Raw genomic sequence first — 21,532 nt, 5'->3', positions numbered from 1 at the left:
CCAAAACCTGCTGTCAAAACCTTCAAAGCTCCAAGACCCAAGTCACCAAATCCTACTGCCAAAAATATGACCGCTGAAGCCATCAACCCGACTGTGTCTGATCCTGTAAGTTTGATATGTCAAGTTTGTACATTGCTAAGTTTTTGTTATACCAAGTTTTATTTTCATTGCTAATTGTGTTCTGTAATGATAGGTGAAAATAATGATATCACCAAGAAAAAAGTTCAAGATTGTTACATCTCCTACAAGAAAAAGTGACTGGCTTAATACTTTAAGGACAAAGAATATAGTGGGACCTGGAAGGGATCCAAAGGAGCCACTTGTAATTCTTGAAGATGAAGAAGAAAGTGTTGGCAGCGCTATATGGAATAACAAGTGGGATGACATCCAAAAGAACATGACTCAATGAAGACCTATAACTACTTTGTTTTGGAACTTTTTATAATGTTAGCTGTTTTGGTTGAAACTTATGTGTTATGAACCAAGTTTTAGTTATGTTATCTGTTTTGGTTGAATCTATTTTGCAAGAAATATAATGGAACTCCACTTTTTGTACTTTGAAACTAATGTTATGGAGCTCCAAATTTTGTACTTTGCAACTTATGTAATGTTATCCTTATCCTATTGCCAATTACAGTCATGTTACATGTAACTTTTGTTCATCACTCAATTAAATTAGCCTTAACATTTTTCCAATTACAGTCATGATACCAGTAGCTATTGCTAACACCTAAATGAAACAAACAAGCACAGTGGACATAGTTCAACAACCTCGCTTCATTAAAAATCAAGTTCCATGAACAACATTACAACACTAACACCTTAACAAATGACATTACAAAATCCAATACAACACAATTACTTCAACAACTATATTTCATAACAAAATACACACTGATCATAAAGGACACAACAAGACAAAACATCTTCAATCTTCCATGAAATTTATCAGTTTTCAACTTCGTCTTCAAACTCTTGCTCTTCTTCCTTGATTCTTCATACAATGACTTCATGTATCCCAAAGATACCATGGCTTCTGAATCCGTGTTCGTCGTATGTGCAACTTCAGTTTCAGAATTTTCTACAAAATCTTCATCCTAGATGAAGAGATTACACGTATCCACACTCCTCCAATTAGGGTATCTCCAAAATAACCTACCTTCGTTTGGTCCATTCTTGCAATGATACGACACCATACGAACCTGACACCCACAATACTTCCCAACTCGAAATTTCACCGAAGCAGTTGACATGATATTGGAGAGCAGAATATGAAGAAGAGAGGAGATGAAGAAGAAGATGTCACGATTTCATTAGAGACCCAAGAAGTTGTCACGATTTCATCTTAGAGAGGAGAGGAAGATGAATTGCTTTCACGATTAGGGCAACAGAAGAAATTGGGAGTCCTTTTAAATTGGACCTAACTGTGCCACGCTGTTATTCAAGCAAGTTATAGAATAAAAAAAATTATTCCACGTGTCTTGCCACATAAGCAACCGTTAGTGGTATTTGACGTTAGGGACTAATTCTTGAGACGAAATTTTTTGAAGGGATGAATTCTTGAAGGAAAATTTTGGAGGGACTTAAAACGAAATTTGAAATATTTATAGGGACGAAAAACTTCATTAACCCTTACTTAAATAAAGAGTCATAATAAAAAATAACTACCATTTTATATTAATAAGAAAACTACAATTACATTAATCATAATAGGGTCTACAATTACATATTTGGCGGACCTAGTGCGGATGACCCTGGTACGATCTGCACGGGGGAGGTGTAATAACTCGTCTAAATGGCTCACGAGTTGGTAGTGCTCCCTTAGTCGTACCCCTATTCCTACGACACTCCTCTTTCGATTCTTGTTGTGCTTGGGTTGATGACCCTTTAATGTACTCTGGGTCTACAAAATCTGTCAACCGACCTTGACCTCTAGAATTCCTGCTGTAGGAAAGGAATCAATGTCGCCTTCCACGTCATCCCACCAACGTTCCTTTTCTCCGGTCTCAGACGAGGTCCTTGTTCTAAGCCTCTGGATCCTTCTGATGACCTCGCCGGTGTACTTCCCCTCTAAAAAAGATATTAGAGTCCTCTTGAGTTGGTCAAAGGAATGGATGTTCCAAAGTTTAACCGAATTTGACAAAAGAGAAAACAACATGCCCATCCCTTCTGAGATAAACCGGTTTAGGATCCGGACGCTTCGTTGATGTTCGCTGATATGGCGGTGGCCTTATGTGAGCCATGAACTAGAATGTGCAGAGAAAATGAGAAAATTGGTGAAATAATAAAGTGAATGTTAGTGGAGGAATTAACTTGTATTTATAGGAGAATTTTTTTTCAAAACAATGTTGTTGCCACTAGGTGTGTGTGGCGACTGGCCCCCATATTTCGTTGATGTCGCCAATGGGAGTGGCGACTTGCCCTTAAATTAGGTGTGTTCGTCAATGGGGGCGGCGACAATGTGCAAAATATAACAATAAATGATCATTTCTGTAAATATTTTGAAATGTTGGTTATTTATGTAATTTTTTTGAAATACTTGGTTAATTAAAAAGAAAATGCTGTTTTTTTGGACTAAAACAAAAGATCATTTATTGTTTTTTTTTTTTTTTGAAATATAACAGTATTGTTTGCACCAACTTTGTTACTTCTCAGCTTAAACATTCATTATGCATAGCCAATCTTACCACCATCTTGGGGTGAATTTCTTCTCAAATGTCTTTTTCATTTTCCATGAATGGATAACTCAGTCCTTATATAAAGCTTTTAAATAACACTTTTCCAAAATTTGGCACACATGGGAATTAAACTCATGTCCTTTCCATTGCACATGAAAGCCAACTACTACCACTGCAACAATCAGGTTTTGTTGTTTAACTTTTGAACTGAAAGTTCTTATACATTAAATTCTTATACATTAAACGTTTATACAAAATTGAAAGAAAAACTGTTATACATATATATTAACATATGTATAATGTTAATATGTATAATGTTAATAAAAAACGTTAATATGTATAATATTTTATAAATTGTATAATTTTTAAAACCGTTTATACATATTAACAGTATATTAAAAATTATATATATATATATATATATATATATATATATATATATATATATATTTAAAACATTAATATATATAATTGTATATAAACAAGTATATTTATATATAATTGTATATAAAACGTTAATATATTTTTATAAAACGTTAATATACATAATAACAGTATATTTGTACAATATTTACGTTAATATCATAATAAATATGATTTAAATAAAACTGTACAATATTTAAGTTGAATTTTTTTTCTAATTGAACTTTTAAAGTTTTTGATTATTATAAATTGACAATTCTTTTAAAATTCTTTTATAAATTGAATTTTTAACTGTACATATTTAGTTTTTTAATTAACGTTTTAATTAGTTTTTGAATTAACTCTTTTAAATGTAATAAACATTTATATTATATATATATTACATACAAAAAAAACGTTAAAAACGGTTAAAATATATATTACACTAATAAAATAAAAAATATATATTACATATAGAAAAGTGTATATATTATTTTCATATAAATTAAAATAAAAAGGTTAATTTATATAAAATAAAATAAAAGTTAACATATATATATTACATATAAAAAAACGTTAAAAACGTTAACATACATATTAATGAAATATGTTAAACAAACATTAACATTTATTTTGTTTGAGCACAAATAAAACATATAAAATGATTGTTTCAGTGGTTTGGTGAGTATATGATATACATGTGATCCTGGGTTAAATTCCCATTAGGACCATTTTTTGTAGAATTATAAAAACAAGTCCAGTCAGTCAAACAAGTCAGCCAAATACCCCATGTCTATGTATTATCCCTATTTTATATGACAACATTTGGTAATGTCTGCGAAAATTTTGTGGAATTGTTAGAATGGCAGCACAATATCTTTTATTTCTGGTGTATTGCTATTGCATAAGGGTTGGAAAGGGAGGGTGAGGAGCAAGTGGCTTAGATTTCAAGCGGGGTAAATGTTGAGAGTGAACCACTTGGTTCATGCGTGTGCCAACAAGGGTTGGATTTTGTAGGCTAATATATCAAAGCATAATGTCATGCGGGGTAAATGTTGAGAGTGAACCACTTGGTTCATGCGTGTGCCAACAAGGGTTGGATTTTGTAGGCTAATATATCAAAGCATAATGTCATGTTTTGATTTCTTGTTGGAAGAGTATTTCAACCTTAAAACATGCACTAGACACCTTAGAACAATTGAAATGAGTAAAGACTTTGCATAATACCATTGAAATGCAATTATTTTATTTTTCCGTACAAAACATACAAAATAACGAAAATTCTTTGTCCACCTCCCAACCTTCTAGGTCACCTCTGGTGAAAAACCCAAAATACCCCTTACTTCGGAAATGCATCTCCGAAATGCAAGAAAAAGGTGTTTTCGGAGATGCATCTCCGAAAGCGTTTTTTTTTTCTTTCAAAATTTGTCTTATTTCAGAAATGCATTTCCGAAAACACCATTTCGGAAATGAACTTCCGAAATACTGCGCGTTTTGCAGATTTAGCAAAACAGCCCCCCTCCCCCATTCACTTTACCCTAAATCTACTTCAAACTTTCTCTCTTCAAAAATTTCTGCAAAAGCAAGTGTGTATCAAACATTTAGACATTCCAAAAGCTTCCCAAACTCAACCTAAATCATCCCAATCTCTTCAATTGGTAAGTTTTTCAATTTTTTCAATTTTTAGATCCGTTATTAAAATCTCTATTAGGGTGTTTAGAAATTGCAAAAACTGTATTAGATTAGGTTGGTACTGCTATTTAGGTTGTTTAGATTGAATAAAACTTGTTTTGAACTTTGTTTTTGGGGTCTGCCATGGAAGTTGCAGAAAACTTCCTCGCAGGGGTGTTTCGGAAGTTCATTTCCGAAAATACCTCCATTCCCAGTTTCGGAAATGAACTTCCGAATTGTATCAGAAGTCCAATTTTTTTTAGTTCTTTATGTTGTCTCGCATATTAATCGATTTCAATTGTTTTCAGGAACATGTCAGGCAACCAAGCACGCATCAGACAGGGTAGAGAGACCCAGACTGCGTCGGCTAGACACGAGCGGGCGGCGGCGCTGCTGGCGTTGACACAGGGACGGGGGCAGGGCCGGGGACGACGTGTGCGAGTTCCCGTGGAGATGGACGAGGGTACCTCTACATCTGGATCGAGGAGTCGTCTGGCTCGGGTATCTTCTTCCCGTCAGCGAGAGGAGGAGGAGGAGGCAGTGCCATACCACGAGGCGGAGGAGGTACCGGATGTTGACCCTCCACTCGGGGAGGAGGATGAGCAGGATGGGGGCTTCCCGGGAGGGCCCAGTGACACTTCCGTGCTGCTTACCTACCGCGAGCACGTCGCTCGGCGTATCTAGGAGGGAGAGGTATTTTTTATAATTTGCCTGACTACATTATTTAACCGTTTATAATTTAGACGTTTATTCAATATTTTCTTAACGGTCTATTTAACATACTTTTTTATTTGTTTTTTTTTTGTAACAGGAGAGAGAGCTGTTGAAAATGGTGAACCACGCCCGGAAGGTTTTCAGTCTGTTTAAACCGACTGCCGAGTGGTTTAACGACGCTGTGAGAGGTTCAGGGCTTAGTGGGCTCTGCATGACGGGGTATTCCACCATCTAGGGGTGGCAAACGGGCATGCCCGCGCCCGTTTAGTCCGCCCCGCAAAAGCCCGCAAATAAACGGGGCGGGGCGGGGCGGGCATAGTTGAAGATGCGGGCCTAAAACCTAGCCCCGCCCCGCAAAAAAGTGAGGGCGGGGCGGGCAAAGCCCGCGGGCATTGCACCTTTTAAGCCTAAAAACATAAAAATTTATGAAAATGCACATGCCCGCAAAAGCCCGCGTTGAAAACGGGGCGGGGCGGGGCGGTCACATTAGAGGGTGAGGGCCTAAAACCTTGGCCCGCCCCGCACTAAAGTGCGGGTAAAACGGGCATGCCCAACGGGCCGGGCCCGTTTTGCCACCCCTACCACCATCAGCCACGGCATGCAGGGGGCCTTTGTGGAGCGGTGGCACAAGGAGACGTCTTCTTTCCACTTGCCGGTTGAGGAGATGGCGATCATCTTGCATGATGTGCAGTGTCTTCTCCACCTGCCGATCAGGGGGGCGCTGTTGACCCACTCCCGGATCCATAGGATCGAAGCCAGTGAGTGGATGGCGCTCTATTTGGATATGGATCCCGAAGCTGCTGACTACGAGTGCATCACGACATCTGGGCCTCATATCCGGTTCACCACACTGAGCCGCTATTTCGAGCACCACCTAGACGCGGCGGCCAATGCCGAGGATGCGGGTGACGACCTATTTACACATTATCACCGTGGCTGCGCTCTCCGGTGCTGGTACATGCATGTGGTAGGCGCTGCGATCTTTGTGGACAAGAGTGCGAGGTACGTCGACGTGACCTACCTCCGCTACTTCATGGACTTGACCACCGTTCACCAGTGGAACTGGGGGGCAGCTACTCTGGCATACCTATACTAGAAGCTGAATGAGGCCTCCAACTGGAGGACGAGACAGTTGACCGGATCCTGCACACTACTCACGGTACGTTTCATTTTAATTGTTTCGTATTTATTTATGTTTCGTATTTGTGTTTCGTATTTACTTATGTTTCGTATTTATTTATGTTTCGTATTTACTTACGGTACGTTACATTATCGTGTTTGTGTTTCAGAGCTGGATCATCTCTTACTTCTCCCGGATCCACGACTTTCACATTGATCCTGAGTACGTTGACGCCATGCCTAGGGCCGCCAGATACGTTCTCCAGAGGAGGAACAATGCGGTGGAACCATACCGTGGGTACCTGGACCGCACGATGCACGATGACGTCCCCTAGAGGCCACTCAGCGACTACACTCAGGTTGTCCCCTTTGACGGCATATCTTTATATTCTGGCTGGTTGGCATGCGGGACCAGCATCATGGTCCGGTATCTCCCCGAGCGGTGCATGCGGCAGTTTGGATTTGTGCAGATGATACCCAGGTCACCTTTTGAGGCTGCTCCCGACACAATGACCAGAGTGCAGCTCACTGTCATATTTGAGGATTGGGAGCATCATGTGGTACCGGAGGAGTATCGCCGCATTCGGGTCACCCAGGACTGGCACAGTGTGGAGGAGTACGTCACATGGTTCTACCGGGTGTCACATCCTCTGCTGACACCCGACGCTCCCGGCGCTCCTAGGCCAGCACACGAGGAGATCCTGGAGAACCAGCAACCGAGGATGACCACGCCATTGATCTCCTGCCGATCTGCCAGCGGATAGAGATGCTAGGGCGGGACGCGTTGGATCGAGGTGTCGCTCATCAGGGCGGTCCAGAGGCAGTCGCCGTGATGGAGATGATCGTCACTGATGCGTGCCGTGCGGCGGCATACAGGCGGTAGAGGAGGTCCCAGGGAGAGAGGGTTAGGCATACCCAGTAGTGGTCGAGTTTTTTTTTTTGTTTTCGGATTATATATTTCGCACACTATTATTATTTGGATTTGGATCGGATCGGCTTGTATATATTACTATTTTTATCATATTAGTATATTAGTATTTTCTGTTTGTATATCGCTTATTTTATTTGCCGTCTTCCTTTAATTAAAAATACGAGGCTGTTTCCAAAAACATAAAAAAAACACAGTTTCTGCATAATTCGGAAGTTCATTTCCGAAACCCCCCAAAATCTGAAAAAATGTGTTTTCGGAAGTGCATCTCCGAAAACACCCCCCATTTGGTGTTTTCGGAGATGCACTTCCGAAGTCTGAAAAATAAAAAAAAAATACTTCGGAAATGCATTTCCGAAGCAGGGGTAAAGTAGGGTTTTCGCTGGGTGACCCCATAGGGAGGTGGGTAAAGAAATTTTCCAAAATTATTGCACATTACATGAAACTATATTCACTTGCAGCTTGGAAGAGGAGAACCACACAAGCATTTGTTATGAACGAACGAAGACACTGGGAAAGTCGAGAAATAACCAACCTTTGGAATCTCACCGCACAGCCTATTGTAACTCACATTCAACCACTGCAAATTCTTCACACCGTCGGGGAGTTTCCCATAAACCCGATTGTGACTCACACCTAAAAGTCTTAAGCTCTCAGGCAACTCTAGCTTTCCCATGTCAAACGAAAACATGTTCCATGAAAGGTTTATCGTTTCTGTATGTTTAGTTAAACCAAAAAACATCGACGCATCACCTTCAAGTCTATTATGAGACAAATCAACATCCAATGAGTTCAATCTTGCCAATGAGATGGGGAGTTTCCCAGAAAGCTTGTTGTGAGAGAGAAATAAAGTGGATATGTTTTTGATGTAGCCGTATGAAGGAGGGATATTGGACCTGTTAGTTTGTTGTTTTCAAGGATGATTGCTTCAAGATTAGGCAATTGGTAGAGGTTTGGAGGAAGTGTCCCAGAGAGATGATTATCTGAAAGATCCAAGTGAGTGAGGCTTTTCATTTTGGCAATGAAGTTTGGTATTGGACCTGATATGGTAGTTGCCCTGATTGTGAGGGATCTGAGGTTTGTGAGTTTGATTATGGACTGAGGGATTGTGCCAGTGAGGTTTGGTAATTGATATATAAATAGACTGTCCAAGTATGGTAAGTTACCAATAGAGGGAGGAAATAAAGAAGCGAGGTCATCGTCGATTTCGATAGTTAGATAGTAAACGCGGTTAGAGGGTATGCAATTAACACCGTGCCAATTAGAGTTGCAACAATCAGTGTGTGGTTTCCATGAAGAGAGAAGAGTTGGGTTGTTGAGTTCTTTTTTGATTTGGAGAAGGGCTTTTTTGTCATGTGGGTGGCATCCCTCTGAGAGAGATGATGCAACATGAGAGAGCAATATCAACATAAGAAACAAATTAGTTGCCATTGTCTTAACTGTTATTATTTTGCTGTGTTTTGAGGTTAGGATGTGGAAATTGATGAGAAATGTGTTGGTTTATATAATAGCTTGGATTCACACTTAAGATTACAAGATATATACTGATTTATATGCAAGATGTCATGCTAAAGAGTAATCAAAACAAGTGGGCTTATAGGTTCTTCTATATGATATTGGATGGTATAGTCTCGTTGTTTTCAATTTTTTTCTCCATATACCATATACTACAGTTTAGATTAACTTTAATTTTGAGAGCTAGCTTCTTAATTATAGTATTAAACATTAGTTTCTGGTTTACAGATTATAGGTGTATACTTATCCAAAAACAAATACTAAAAAATTGAAGTGGCATTTGGTTTCAGTCTTGTAACCTCATTTCTATACATGGGCAAGGAATGAATATTATCATGTTTACTAATTAATACTTTTCATGTTAATAGTTTTGGTTGGATTGAATAAAGGAATGGGTCTAAAAGAAGACCACTACCATAGGCCATAGCAGCATGTTTATGATTTTGGTAGTGTCAAAAGTCAAAATAAAGATGATAAATCAGCTAGCTACATATACAGTTTTCTCAAAATATATTGTATTGCATGGGAAAAGTTCAAACATCAAATCTTGTGTTAACAATCAAGTCCCTGATATGCCCCTAGTACGAGATCCCTTTATATTTTGTTTTCTCAAAAAGATATATGTCACTTTTGTACATTGCAAAGAGTTTTATTAAATAAGTGTTACTAATATCTTTATACTATTATATTTTAACAATAGTTGTAGAAATAATAATTCTAATATATTTTAACAATAGTTGTAGAAATAATAATTCTAATATATTTTAAAGCTTGTCATTTTCAAAGGGAGGATTTTAAAAGGAAAGAGAGGGGAGAGCTTTGAAATATAGGAAGGATCGGGTGAAAACAATATAAAGATTTTGTTTGGGAGAATTTTGGATTATTTGTTTTTCTTTATAATACCAAAAATTCCCCAATTTAGGGGAACTCAAAATTTATATTGAAAGAGGGTTTTGGAGGACTTATATGAAAATTTCATACATCTTTTATGTTGTTATAGTATTTTGAAAATTAAAAATACATTAATAATAAACACTATTTTATGATTCTAAACAAAATTATTTTTTTAAAAAAATGTCAAATATTTTTTTATATTTTTTTAAAATTTTATTTTCGGAAGCGTTCTCTTCGCCTCCCCTCCAAACTCGCAAACAAAGCCTAAATAGAGATAGATCAAAACCTAATGCTTACTTAAAGTAAAATAATTACACATATTTCTATTTACAATTTAATATTACTACGCTCTCTCTTAAGCTCGTGAATATATATCAATCAATCGAAACTTGTGAGTAAGTTAGTTGAATCATTTTGTTGGTAAATCCTTTATTAACACATCTTTCAGTTGGCATTTAAAAGGTATGTCGACGGTAGTTATTATTCCACTATTCAATTTTTCTTTGATGAAATGTCAATCAATCTCCTTGATTGTTTGCGAGTTGTCTCTTCTTTGCAAGGAATGCGTCGTTCTCTTACTTCGTTTGATATAACAACCTCAGTATTGTAAGTGAGTTTAAATGGCATCTCCATGGTTGTTGAATGAGGCTTAGTCGGGTATACTTAGAGAATTTGCAGGAGTTCCTCAACTCAGTTCCCTCTGGATCTCTTAAGTCTTCTCTTCAATCCTTTCGACAATACCATGTTGACAACTTCAGCTTGTCCATTGGTCTGAGAGTATGCTTATGACGTGAAATGATGTTTGATCTCGAGATCCTTAAAGAGTTTCTTCATGTTCTTGTCAGTGAATTGAGTCTCATTGTCGGTAATAATAGAATGGGGAATGCCATACCTTAAATAACTTCTGAATTTTAGCCGTCGTGATCTTTGCTAGGACTTCTTCCTTAATCCATTTGGTAGAATAATCAATAGCTACAATCAGAAACTTAAGCCGCGTGTGAGCCACTAGAAAAGCCTCTCATGTACAAACTCTCTTATATGATCGAATACGAAGACATTCTTATTTTTACGAGGTTGGCCCCGGGATCAGTTTGAAAACTCGATACATACTTCTATTAATGATATCCACGAGGGGGCGCGTAGTATCGTCAATCATGACCACCACCAGGCCCTATATAACAATGTTGGGTTTGTGTTAGACTTAAACTTGCAGCAACAGTAATTGAATCAACAAAAACCACAATGTGGCAAGTTTAATTATCGTACTCACGAGGATTGTAATAACCTCGTACAAGGACAAGGTGGGGACACTTATGAATATAGTGCAATCAATGAGAAACATAACGAGAGGTGCACTAAACACGATTCATTAATTGTTTGCGTAATTGTAAACTAGGGAATTTCTAATTGCGGTTAAGAAATATAATAAAAATAAGGCTTAATTGCAGTTTTGGTCCCTCTATTTTTATTTTTTTTGAGTTTTGATCCCCTTATTTTAAAATCCAATTTTTTGATCCCTCTATTTCAATTTTTTTGAAATTTTAGTCCCCATTCCAATTTTAGGTCCAATTTCAATGACATGTCAATCAAGTTAATGATGTGTCATTGCCACGTGTACATAAATGGATTACATGTCATTTTTATTAGTAACTTAAAAGTAATTTTTATTTTATTAATAATATAAATAATTATAATATTTAAAAATTGATAAAAATTATATTATTAATTTGTATTGATTTATTTTGTTTTTTGGAATAATAATTTTTATAATTATATTGATTTTTCCAAAATGATTGAAATATAAATACGTTGTTTAAAGGGGTCGAACCCCTGACTTATGGGTAACAAGCAAAATGAAACACCTCAACTATGTAAGCCAAATTATATTGTTGTTAGTCACCGTCAAGAAAATAATATAACTACTGAAAAAGTTTATTTTGATTTTAATGATTTTTTTACAAATCAATTCTTAAAATAGAAAAAGAGAAGACCTGTTCAATATTATTTTTTACAATAACAGTGTTGAAGTGAGAAATTAAAACTACTTGTTTGATAAATTTACCTTAAATTTTTTTAGCCGTGAGAAATTAAAAATACTTATTTTGATAAACATTAATTATTTATCACAATAAAAATGATAAAATGATTTTCATAGTTTAAAATTTGAGTTTAAAGGTAGTGCACTGACAGTGTAAACAAACTTTACACGTACATCCAATCAAAATTCTTACACTTGCCATGTCATATTAATTTTTTAAAATTAAAATTGTGTTTTAATTGATACATGGTTATGATTGGTTGACAATGTAAACATATTTTACGCATATCCCTTTTATTCTTAAAATTTTAAAAATTGATGTTAAACATTAATTATTTATCACAATAAAATTGATTTTAAAATTTTGATAAACATTAATTATTCATTCCATTAATTTTTTCTTTTCTCAAAACTAGTATTCAGTAATTGATTTGTAAAGAAATACAAACTAAAATCAAATAATTGTTACTGAATAAGTTCTAGGTGACCGAATCAGTTAAACAGTTTGGTTTGTATGGTATTAGTGTTCCATTTAAGCCTTCAAATAGTCTCATGTCATGGGTTCTATTCCTTGTGGATACTATTTTTATTCAGCATATTTCTATCATTACAAATAAAAAAATAATATAAATTTAATTATAAAAAATAGTTATTCTAAAAAAATTAAATAAATCATTATAAATTTATAATAATATTTTTTTTATATTTATTTTAAATAATATAATAATTTATTTTTAATAAAATAAAAATTATTAATTATTAATAAAAATAATAAAAAAATGACATGTAATCAATTTATGTACATGTGGCAATGACACATCATTAAATTGATTGACATGTCATTGAAATTGAATCTAATATTGGAAGGGGGACTAAAATTCCGAAAAAAAAGAAAGAGAGGGATCAAAAAATTGATTTTAAAATGAGGGGACTAAAACACAAAAAAATTAAAAATAGAGGGACCAAAACTGCAATTAAGCCTAAAAATAATTAACTTTGTACTTTGAATTATCAACCCCTAAATATGAGAATTTCTATGATTGTCCTTATAACATATCTGAACTTTTACAAAATACATTATAACCTTGCAACTCTCTAAATATTGGGAATTTCCAAATGCAAGGCAATTCACTTCGTGAAAGCAACCCCCTAGATATTAAGAGCCTCCAATTGCAATGACGTAGGTTTAATGGAACATAAAATAAGAATATAATTTTACAAAATACGAAAATTACACCTTGCAACCCCCTGTATGCTGGGAGTTTCCAATCCCAAGGCTACCCACTTTGTCATAAAACTATCAGGGTAATCTTTAAGGGCGTGCAAGGCAAACTACTCACATAATCCAAAATGTCAAAAAAAAAATGTAGCTTTATGCATTCTTTCATGATCTATTCCTCCATAATAGTATAACCTTAATAATTACATAATTATCACTACTAATTACAAATCTTTTAATTTGAATTCTAATTATATACAGTTAGTAATTTACTAAGTTATACAAAATATAATAGAAAACTAATAATAACAGAATTCCTTATTGACACCCCCCTCATATTGATGCGTCTGGTCAAGCAGTATCAATTTGCTAATGAGAAATCAATGTGGAGGAAGAGGAAATGATTTGGTGAATATACCAGCAAGCTAAAGTTATGAGGTGGCATGCAGAAGAGATATATTGTGATTCACAAAGGCTTCCTAGATAGAATGACAATATACCTCAACATGCTTAGTTCGTTAGAGTGGCAACGATTTGAATATCACTAGTCATGTTAGCATTGGGAGGTGTTGTTGTTTGCTGAGAGAAACCAAGCTCAAATAGAAGATCACAAAGCCAAATAGCATTGGGAGGTGTTCTATGAATAAAATGTAGGAACAAATATACTAGATAAAGTGGTAGTAAAAGAAGTATGCCAATAACCATACCTATTTGGAGGGTGAGGCTCTTGTGGATTTCCACAGCGGCTCAAACACAACTTTAAGTGGTGGATCAGCGTTGAGAAGTGGCAGAGAGTGCCTAACATATACATGTCCTTGTTTAAAATGCTCTATAGATCGAGAAACCTCTTAGAAGTTGGGAAGAATAGAAACATCATAAGAATCAGGGGAAATACACGAAGAAAAATTGATGATCAATGAAAATCACATTGTGAGAAATACAAATGCGATGTACAGTGGCATCATAACACAAGAATCCTTTTTTATTACGACTATATCCCATTAATGCATATTGGAAAGATTGTTCCCCAAGCTTATGAAAGTGAACAAAAAATAAACGACCAAGAATGTGAAGATCATGATGATTGGTGAGTGTTAAAAAGACGAAAGAAAGGTATATCAAAATCAAGAACCTGCGGAGGAATACAATTGATTAGGAAAACAACATTGGACAAAGCTTCAACCCAAATTTTGATGGAAAAAATTCCCGAGCAATAATGTTCTCGTGACATCAAGCATATGCCGACTTTTGCGTTCAACAATTCCATTTTGTTGAGGTGTTTAAGAACAAGAGCATTGATAAATAATTCCTTTTTGTTCCAAGTATTTTCTGAAACTCATGAGAGTTATACTCACCTCCCGAGTATATAATTAAAAAGGAAATGTAAACTTAATTAAATTTATATATAAGATACTTACGAATTTCCAGCGGGCCAAATATAATGTCTATCGTTGATGATCTGAATCTCACTCGGATCATCCTCCCCCTGAAGATCGTCCCCATACTACTGAATATCATCTCCATCCGGCGCAGTATCGTCCCCATCCGGCTCCACATGTGTCGGCTGAGGGGTGTGAGATCCCCTACTCTGTGAAAGGATGGGGATACATGTGTCGCTTGTGGGGTGTTGGATCCCCCACTCTGCTAGAAGGCTGGGGGAACCTGTGATGGGGTAAACTGTGTGGGATGTGGAATGCGGGATCCTCTAGTCTGCTGGAAGGATGGGGAAACCTGTGATGGGGTAAACTGTGTGGGATGTGGAGTGCGGAATCCTCCAGTCTGCTGGAAGCTTGGGGGAATCTGTGTGGGATATGGAGTGCGGGATCCTCCAGTCTGCTGGAAGCCAGGGGGAACCTGAGTGGTAGGTGGAAAGCTAGATCCTGCACCATTCTGGTATGAATAACTAGGTCCTCCAGTCTGCTGGCATGGATAGCTAGCGGGTGGGATAATAAATGATTGTGCCCCCGAATAGCTAAGATTCTCATGAGAGGAGAGTAATGGCATAAGAGGCTGAGTACTGGCAAGGGAAATGTGATCTAACTGACTATGTGGGGGAGGACACAATGCTGACTGAGGTGACTCGCATACTACTATCCTTCGGCGTCGGGTCTTATGACCCTTACCCTTCTCAAATCGGTTTGACATTTTACCTATTTATAAAGAATACATAATTAATCAGATATATACATCAACACAAATTATGAATATTCAAATCACATTCTCATATATATTAATTAACAGATTCAATAGATGTTTCATTAAGTAAAATTACAACACATTCTCATCAAAATACATTCATTATTCTGAATTTGCTTGCTCTTCATCCATATCATTATCATCATCTGATGTGATATTATCCTCGGATACAACTCCTTCGTGCTCTCCGTCCACATTATCTTCAACCAACAATATAGACGCATCAACTTCATACCCCTCAACTGTTGTATCAGACAAACTTGGAATTTGTTCAACTGTAATGACATCATTAATTGGTCCAACTTCATCAACTTGGTAAGCAAGATCTTCCACTAGATCGTCATTTTCAATATGGCCCAATGGTTTTGTTTTTATTACAACATACCACCCTCGTTTACGTGGGACAAATGAAGGATAAGGAACATAATAAACTTGCCTAACATATGACATTATGAAAGGGTCATACTCTTTGTACCTTCGGTCCATTTGAATCTCAACAGTACCATACAATGGTATTTATACCATATTCGACTGGTCATAGTGTCATCAGAGGGTGTATTTTTTGACCGATTACCTACCGTGCAAATAGTAATCGTACACTATAGAAATGAACTGTTTTATATTTGAATGTGTCGTGGTTGAGTGACGGCTTTGCATAATTTTAAACAGTGCCGCGAAACATCTTTAAGAAAAGCCGATTTAGTCCGCGAAACAACCGGGTAATTTTTTCAAAGGCAATTTTTCAACACTGGAAAACAACAATAGATCTTTGTTTACAATACTTGTTAGTTGTTCCTTACTATGTTCATTTGTTCACTTTGCTCTTGAGGTTTATGATTATGAGTGTGGTGTTTGCCAATCATCAAGCAAATCTACCATTTTTGTCCAAGTCTTGTCAAAATCCAAAGCATGCCATGTCTATTGTTCCCATTTTAAACTATAACATTGCACATTGGACTCTCCTTGCTAGATTGCAGCCAGTTAATTGTGTTTATAAGTAACTTATGTATGTATTATTCATTACCCAACAAATCTAGTATGCTTGCCATACATTGATGTTTTTTGATATAATTGTCAAGGCTGCTATTAAAATTATTTAACTATTTTGATTTTGGAGTATTTTAACTAAATGCCAGAATTGTGAAGGAAGTAATGAGTGCAAACCATGCTGCGTTCTTTGAAAATACTTGGTAGAACAAGCGAGCCAAACCATAAACAGAATTAAGCATACAAATTCCCAAACCAGAAAGGAACTTAAACAAGAAGATTTAAACACAAACAAATGTCATGCTAATAACATGTTGGACAAAGCCTGAATGATTACTGCATGTTACATGAAACTATATTCACTTGCAGCTTGGAAGAGGAGAACCACACAAGCACTTGTTATGAACGAACGAAGACACATCAAATGTCGAGAAATATCCAACCTTTGGAATTTCACCGCACAGCCTATTGAAACTCACATTCAACGACTGCAAATTCTTCACACCGTCGGGTAGTTTCCCATAAACCCGATTGTGACTCATATCTAAAAGTCTTAAGCTCTTAGGCAACTCTAGCTTTCCCATGTCATACGAAAACATGTTCCACGAAAGGTCTATTGTTTCTGTTTGTTTAGCTAAACCAAATAACATCGATGCATCACCTTCAAATTGGTTATGAGACAAATCGACGACCAATGAGTTCAACCTTGCCAATGAGTTTGGGAGTTTCCCAGAAAGCTTGTTGTGAGATAAAAATAAACTGGATATGTTTTTTATGTAACCGTATGAAGGAGGGATTGGACCTGTTAATCTGTTGTTTTGAAGGATGATTGCTTCAAGATTACGCAACTGGGATAGGTTCGGAGGGAGTGTTCCCGAGAGGTGATTATCTGAAAGATCCAAGTAAGTGAGGCTTTTCAATTCGGCAATGAAGTTTGGTATAGGGCCTGATATGCTAGTTGCACTGATTGTGAGGGATCTGAGGTTGGTGAGTTTGGTTATGGACCGAGGGATTGTGCCAGTAAGATTTGGTAATTGATATATAAGTAGACTGTCCAAGTATGGTAAGTTACCAATAGAGGGAGGAAATGAAGAAGCGAGGTCGTTGTCAATTTCTATAATTAGAAAGTAAACGCGGTTAGAGGGTATGCAATTAACACCATACCAATTAGAGTGGCAACAATCAGTGTTTGGTTTCCATGAAGAGAGAAGAGTTGGGTTGTTGAGTTCTTTCTTGATTTGGAGAAGGGCTTTTTTGTCATGTGGGTGGCATCCTTCAGAGAGAGAAGATACTACATGATGAGATAGCAATATCAAGAGAAGAAAGAACTTAGTTGCCATTGTTTTAATTGGTTTCTTTTGGTGTGTTTTTGAGTTTTGGATGAGAATATTGATGACAAGTGTGTAGATTTATGTAGTATATAGGTTTCACATTTAAGTTGAGAAGATATGACACAATTGTATATATGCAAGTTGCCATGCTGCATCACCAGTCAAAACAAACGAGCTTATTGCTTCATGTTTATGATTCTGGTAGTGTCAAAAGTCAAAATAAAGATGATAAATCAGCTAGCTACATATACAGTTTATTAGCCCAGAAATATATTGTATTGCATGGGAAAAATTCAAACAACAATTCTTGTGTTAACAATCAGGTATTTGATATGCCCCTGGTATGAGATTCCTTTATACTTTGTTCTCAAAAAGATCTATTCTATATGTCATTTTTGTACATTGTAAAGAGTTTTATTAAACAACTGTTACTAATAACTTTGTACTATTATATTTTAACAATAATTATAGAAAAAATATTTCTAATATATTTTGAACTTATGTTTGAGTTTAATTAATGGCTCGGTAAAATAATTATACATGTTACTATTTATAGTATAATATTTAGAACACTCACCCTAGTTACATGCTCCCTCGTATGATCGAATACGAAGACGTTCTTCTTTTTACAAGTTTGGCCTTGTGGTTGGTTCATAAACTCCCAATCTCGATATATGCTGCTGATATATGCTACTATCAACATTACTCATGAGGGACACACAACATTGTCCGTCAGGCGAACACCACGTCCGATATAACTATGTTGGACTAAAAATTACTGTAGCAATAGATGTATCAACAAAAACCACGATATAACAAGTTTAATTCTCATACTCACAAAAATTGTGTTAACCTCGTACAAGAACAAGGTGAGTGCACTTGTAATATAATGCATTGAGTGAGGAACAAAACGGGAGACGCGCAAAGCGCGTTTGATTGGTTGTTTGGATAATAGTGTAAATTAGAGAATTGTTAATTAGCATTGACAAATATAATAAAAATGATTATAAGTTCGCCTTTCGAATTATCTATCCGTAGATGTGAGAACTCCTATGATTGTCTCTATAATAAATCTGATTTAATTACGGCATTTTACAAAACATGAAATTACAACCTTGCAACCCCCAATATTGGGAGTTTTCATTCACAAAGCAACCGCAAATACTAGGAGTCTCCAATCGCTACGATAAAGGTTTTGTAACACGTAAAATTAGACAAATGGTCGAGATTACGTTGAGTCAATCACTACAATCTCATATTTCTACCAATTAGAAAAACAAATTACGTTGAGTCTGGTTGCGCTCTAGATAAATTTTCCAATTCCGTAGACGGGAGAAAACATTAAACCTAAATAAAATAAAATAATTATAATCAAAAAGTAATTTCAGAAGCAGTCATAAAAGGTTATACTGAATTACATGTTTAGGGTAGAATCATCTAAAGGAAACCTAATTTAAAGGGACTAGCCACTCATCTCCTAAAGGGATTCATGAATTTTACAATTTAAAAGTAAATATAAAGACTTACAATGAGGAATAGGGATGGCAATGGGCAGGGTATGGGTAGGGTACTATAGTACCCATCCCCATACCCGCGGTTAGAAAAAATCCCCGTACCCGAGCCTATACCCGTTTGGGTAACAACTTTAGCACCCGTACCCGTGCCCTCTGGGTATGTATGTACCCATACCCGTACCCATTACCCGCATTTCTAATAAAAAATAAGTATATCAACTATAAAATATCATATCATTTTAAGTTTTTAGTATCATTTAAATATTTTCAAAAAACTTATTGTTAAATTATGAAATAAACAAACATTTATGTTACATAAGTAATGGTTTAGCATCGATGTATTTTTGAAAATTGATAGATATTTATTTTAATATAATAATATAAATCAAAATGTATAAATGTATATGTTGTGCGGGTATGGGGCGGGCTGGGTACTAAGTTGCCCATACCCGCACCCATACCCGCTTATTTAAGTGGATAATTACCCGAGCCCGTGCCCGTACCCATTTATGCGGATTTTTACCCTACCCATTATGGATATTTTTGTGGGTACCCGCTGGGGATGGGCCAAATTGCCATCCCTAATGAGGAAGAAGAAACTCTTAATGATAGTATCCGTTTTTCACCTTTCCTTATCTTAGAAAAACACCTTAGACTCTCTAAAATCAGACCCCTAATAACTAAATTCATTTTACTACTTAGACCATTTACAATGGGGGTGTTGAAAAAATTATTCAATAGTTGAATGTCTACAATGGTTTGTTGAATGAGGTGTTTAATGTGATGTGAATTAATTGGTGTTGAAAAGATTCAACATGTTGAATGAGAAAAAAGTGGGGCCACATGCAACACTTTACACAATTTTATTGGTTGTTGTGATTATTTAGATTTTATTTTCTTTTAATCATTTAAAATTAATTATTTCATAGTAAATAAATTTTTTATTTATTTTTATTTTTATCAAAATTCATTATTTTTTTCCCTCTATAAATAGAGACTTGGTTCATTTGATTTGGACTCATAAAAAAAATTCACTTTTAATTGATAATAGATATTAATATATAATCATAAAAACAAAACTTTAAAAGAAAATAAGAATATGATGTGGGGTAGGGTGTTGAATTTTATTAAACAAAACCATTGTAGTGAAAAAAAATTGAATAGGTGCTGAATTATTAGGTGGAAGAGAGAGAAGATGATGTGGAAGATAAAAAGTGAAAAAGTAGGGTGTTGAATAATGTAACCATTGTACATAGTCTTATAAGTAAAATTATGATTTTGCCATATCGCGCTGCGCCAAATCCTAGTCGCGTCGCGATTGATCTATTAAAATGCTTCAACGCTTCACCAGAAAGTTGGGACCGTGACACTATCATTATGGGCGTGCCACTTTGACCTTCTAGGTTTGATAACACCATTCTGCCTTGTAGGTGCACCACAATTTTGATTATGTAATTGAGTTTTCATTTCAGGCATAATGTTTGGATCGTGTCAATGAGTTTTTTGAACGCCACTATTATTTGATGATGTTTAATCGGATATCTTTGCTTATGGGGAGTGCCTTGACTTTCATGCTTCTTGTACTTTTTTATTTTCTTTCGTTCTTCGTGTTCCATCTCTCCCATTGTTCTTCATCATATATTTCATAGTAAAACAGTATGAAATTTGTTTGATTAGAATGATTTTAATATAGTTTGGTCTTTTCCTCGAATCTTTGGATTTTTTATTAAAATCTACAAAAGAAAAGTGCATCAATAGTAAAGAATTCTTAAAAATAAAAAAATTTAAGTACTAAAAACATAGTGTGACGGACTGTTACGACCTATTCCAATTTCCCTTATATGGAGGAAGGGTTAACCCATGATGCCCTAGGGCTTGCCAACTTGGATAAGACAATCACCCTCATGTTCTGCGTTACGAGGATATTTCGTAAGATGTGAAAGAGATCACAATTTCGAATCAAACATTTAATGTGGATGTTCACAAGTCATCTACTTTCACTCAACATGTCTCTCGCCCCATTTTCAAGATAGTGACATGTTTGGGAATTCAAGACGGCGAAGAAGAACGGTCTATAGGCCCATTACCATATGCCAATTCTAGCTTCCATCACAATTCTAGCTTTATACATGGTAGCTAGAACTTGGGGAAGCTGTTCCGAGTCAGTCAATTCACGGCCCATTACCATATGCCAAATCCAAAATACCTTCGCAGGAGAACAATGAACATGTAGAGCTTCGTCAAAGACCGCACACCGAATCTCGCTCATTATCACTGGATCCAATCCGACGGTCTCCTACATTCCACGCTCAACCAATCAGAAGCA

General features: G+C 36.0%; 2 protein-coding genes across 2 annotated transcripts; both read right to left on the bottom strand.

The window, feature by feature from the left end:
• Positions 1-7,963: 7,963 nt before the first annotated feature.
• Positions 7,964-9,110, bottom strand: LOC131600246 (polygalacturonase inhibitor 1-like). Its single transcript, XM_058872435.1, has 2 exons — positions 8,403-9,110; positions 7,964-8,328 (listed from the first exon to the last, which is right to left on the bottom strand). Exons 1-2 carry the CDS (start codon positions 8,941-8,943, stop codon positions 7,964-7,966), a joined length of 906 nt encoding a protein of 301 aa, XP_058728418.1. The 5' UTR covers positions 8,944-9,110.
• A 7,559-nt stretch (positions 9,111-16,669) lies between these two features.
• On the bottom strand, positions 16,670-17,701 carry LOC131600244 (polygalacturonase inhibitor-like). Its single transcript, XM_058872434.1, has one exon. It carries the CDS (start codon positions 17,699-17,701, stop codon positions 16,721-16,723), a length of 981 nt encoding a protein of 326 aa, XP_058728417.1. The 3' UTR covers positions 16,670-16,720.
• Between the last annotated feature and the right edge of the window lie 3,831 nt (positions 17,702-21,532).

This window comes from Vicia villosa, linkage group LG4, assembly GCF_029867415.1.
Source record: "Vicia villosa cultivar HV-30 ecotype Madison, WI linkage group LG4, Vvil1.0, whole genome shotgun sequence".
Taxonomy (NCBI): Eukaryota; Viridiplantae; Streptophyta; class Magnoliopsida; order Fabales; family Fabaceae; genus Vicia; species Vicia villosa.
This window is presented reverse-complemented; position numbering and strand designations above follow the sequence as displayed.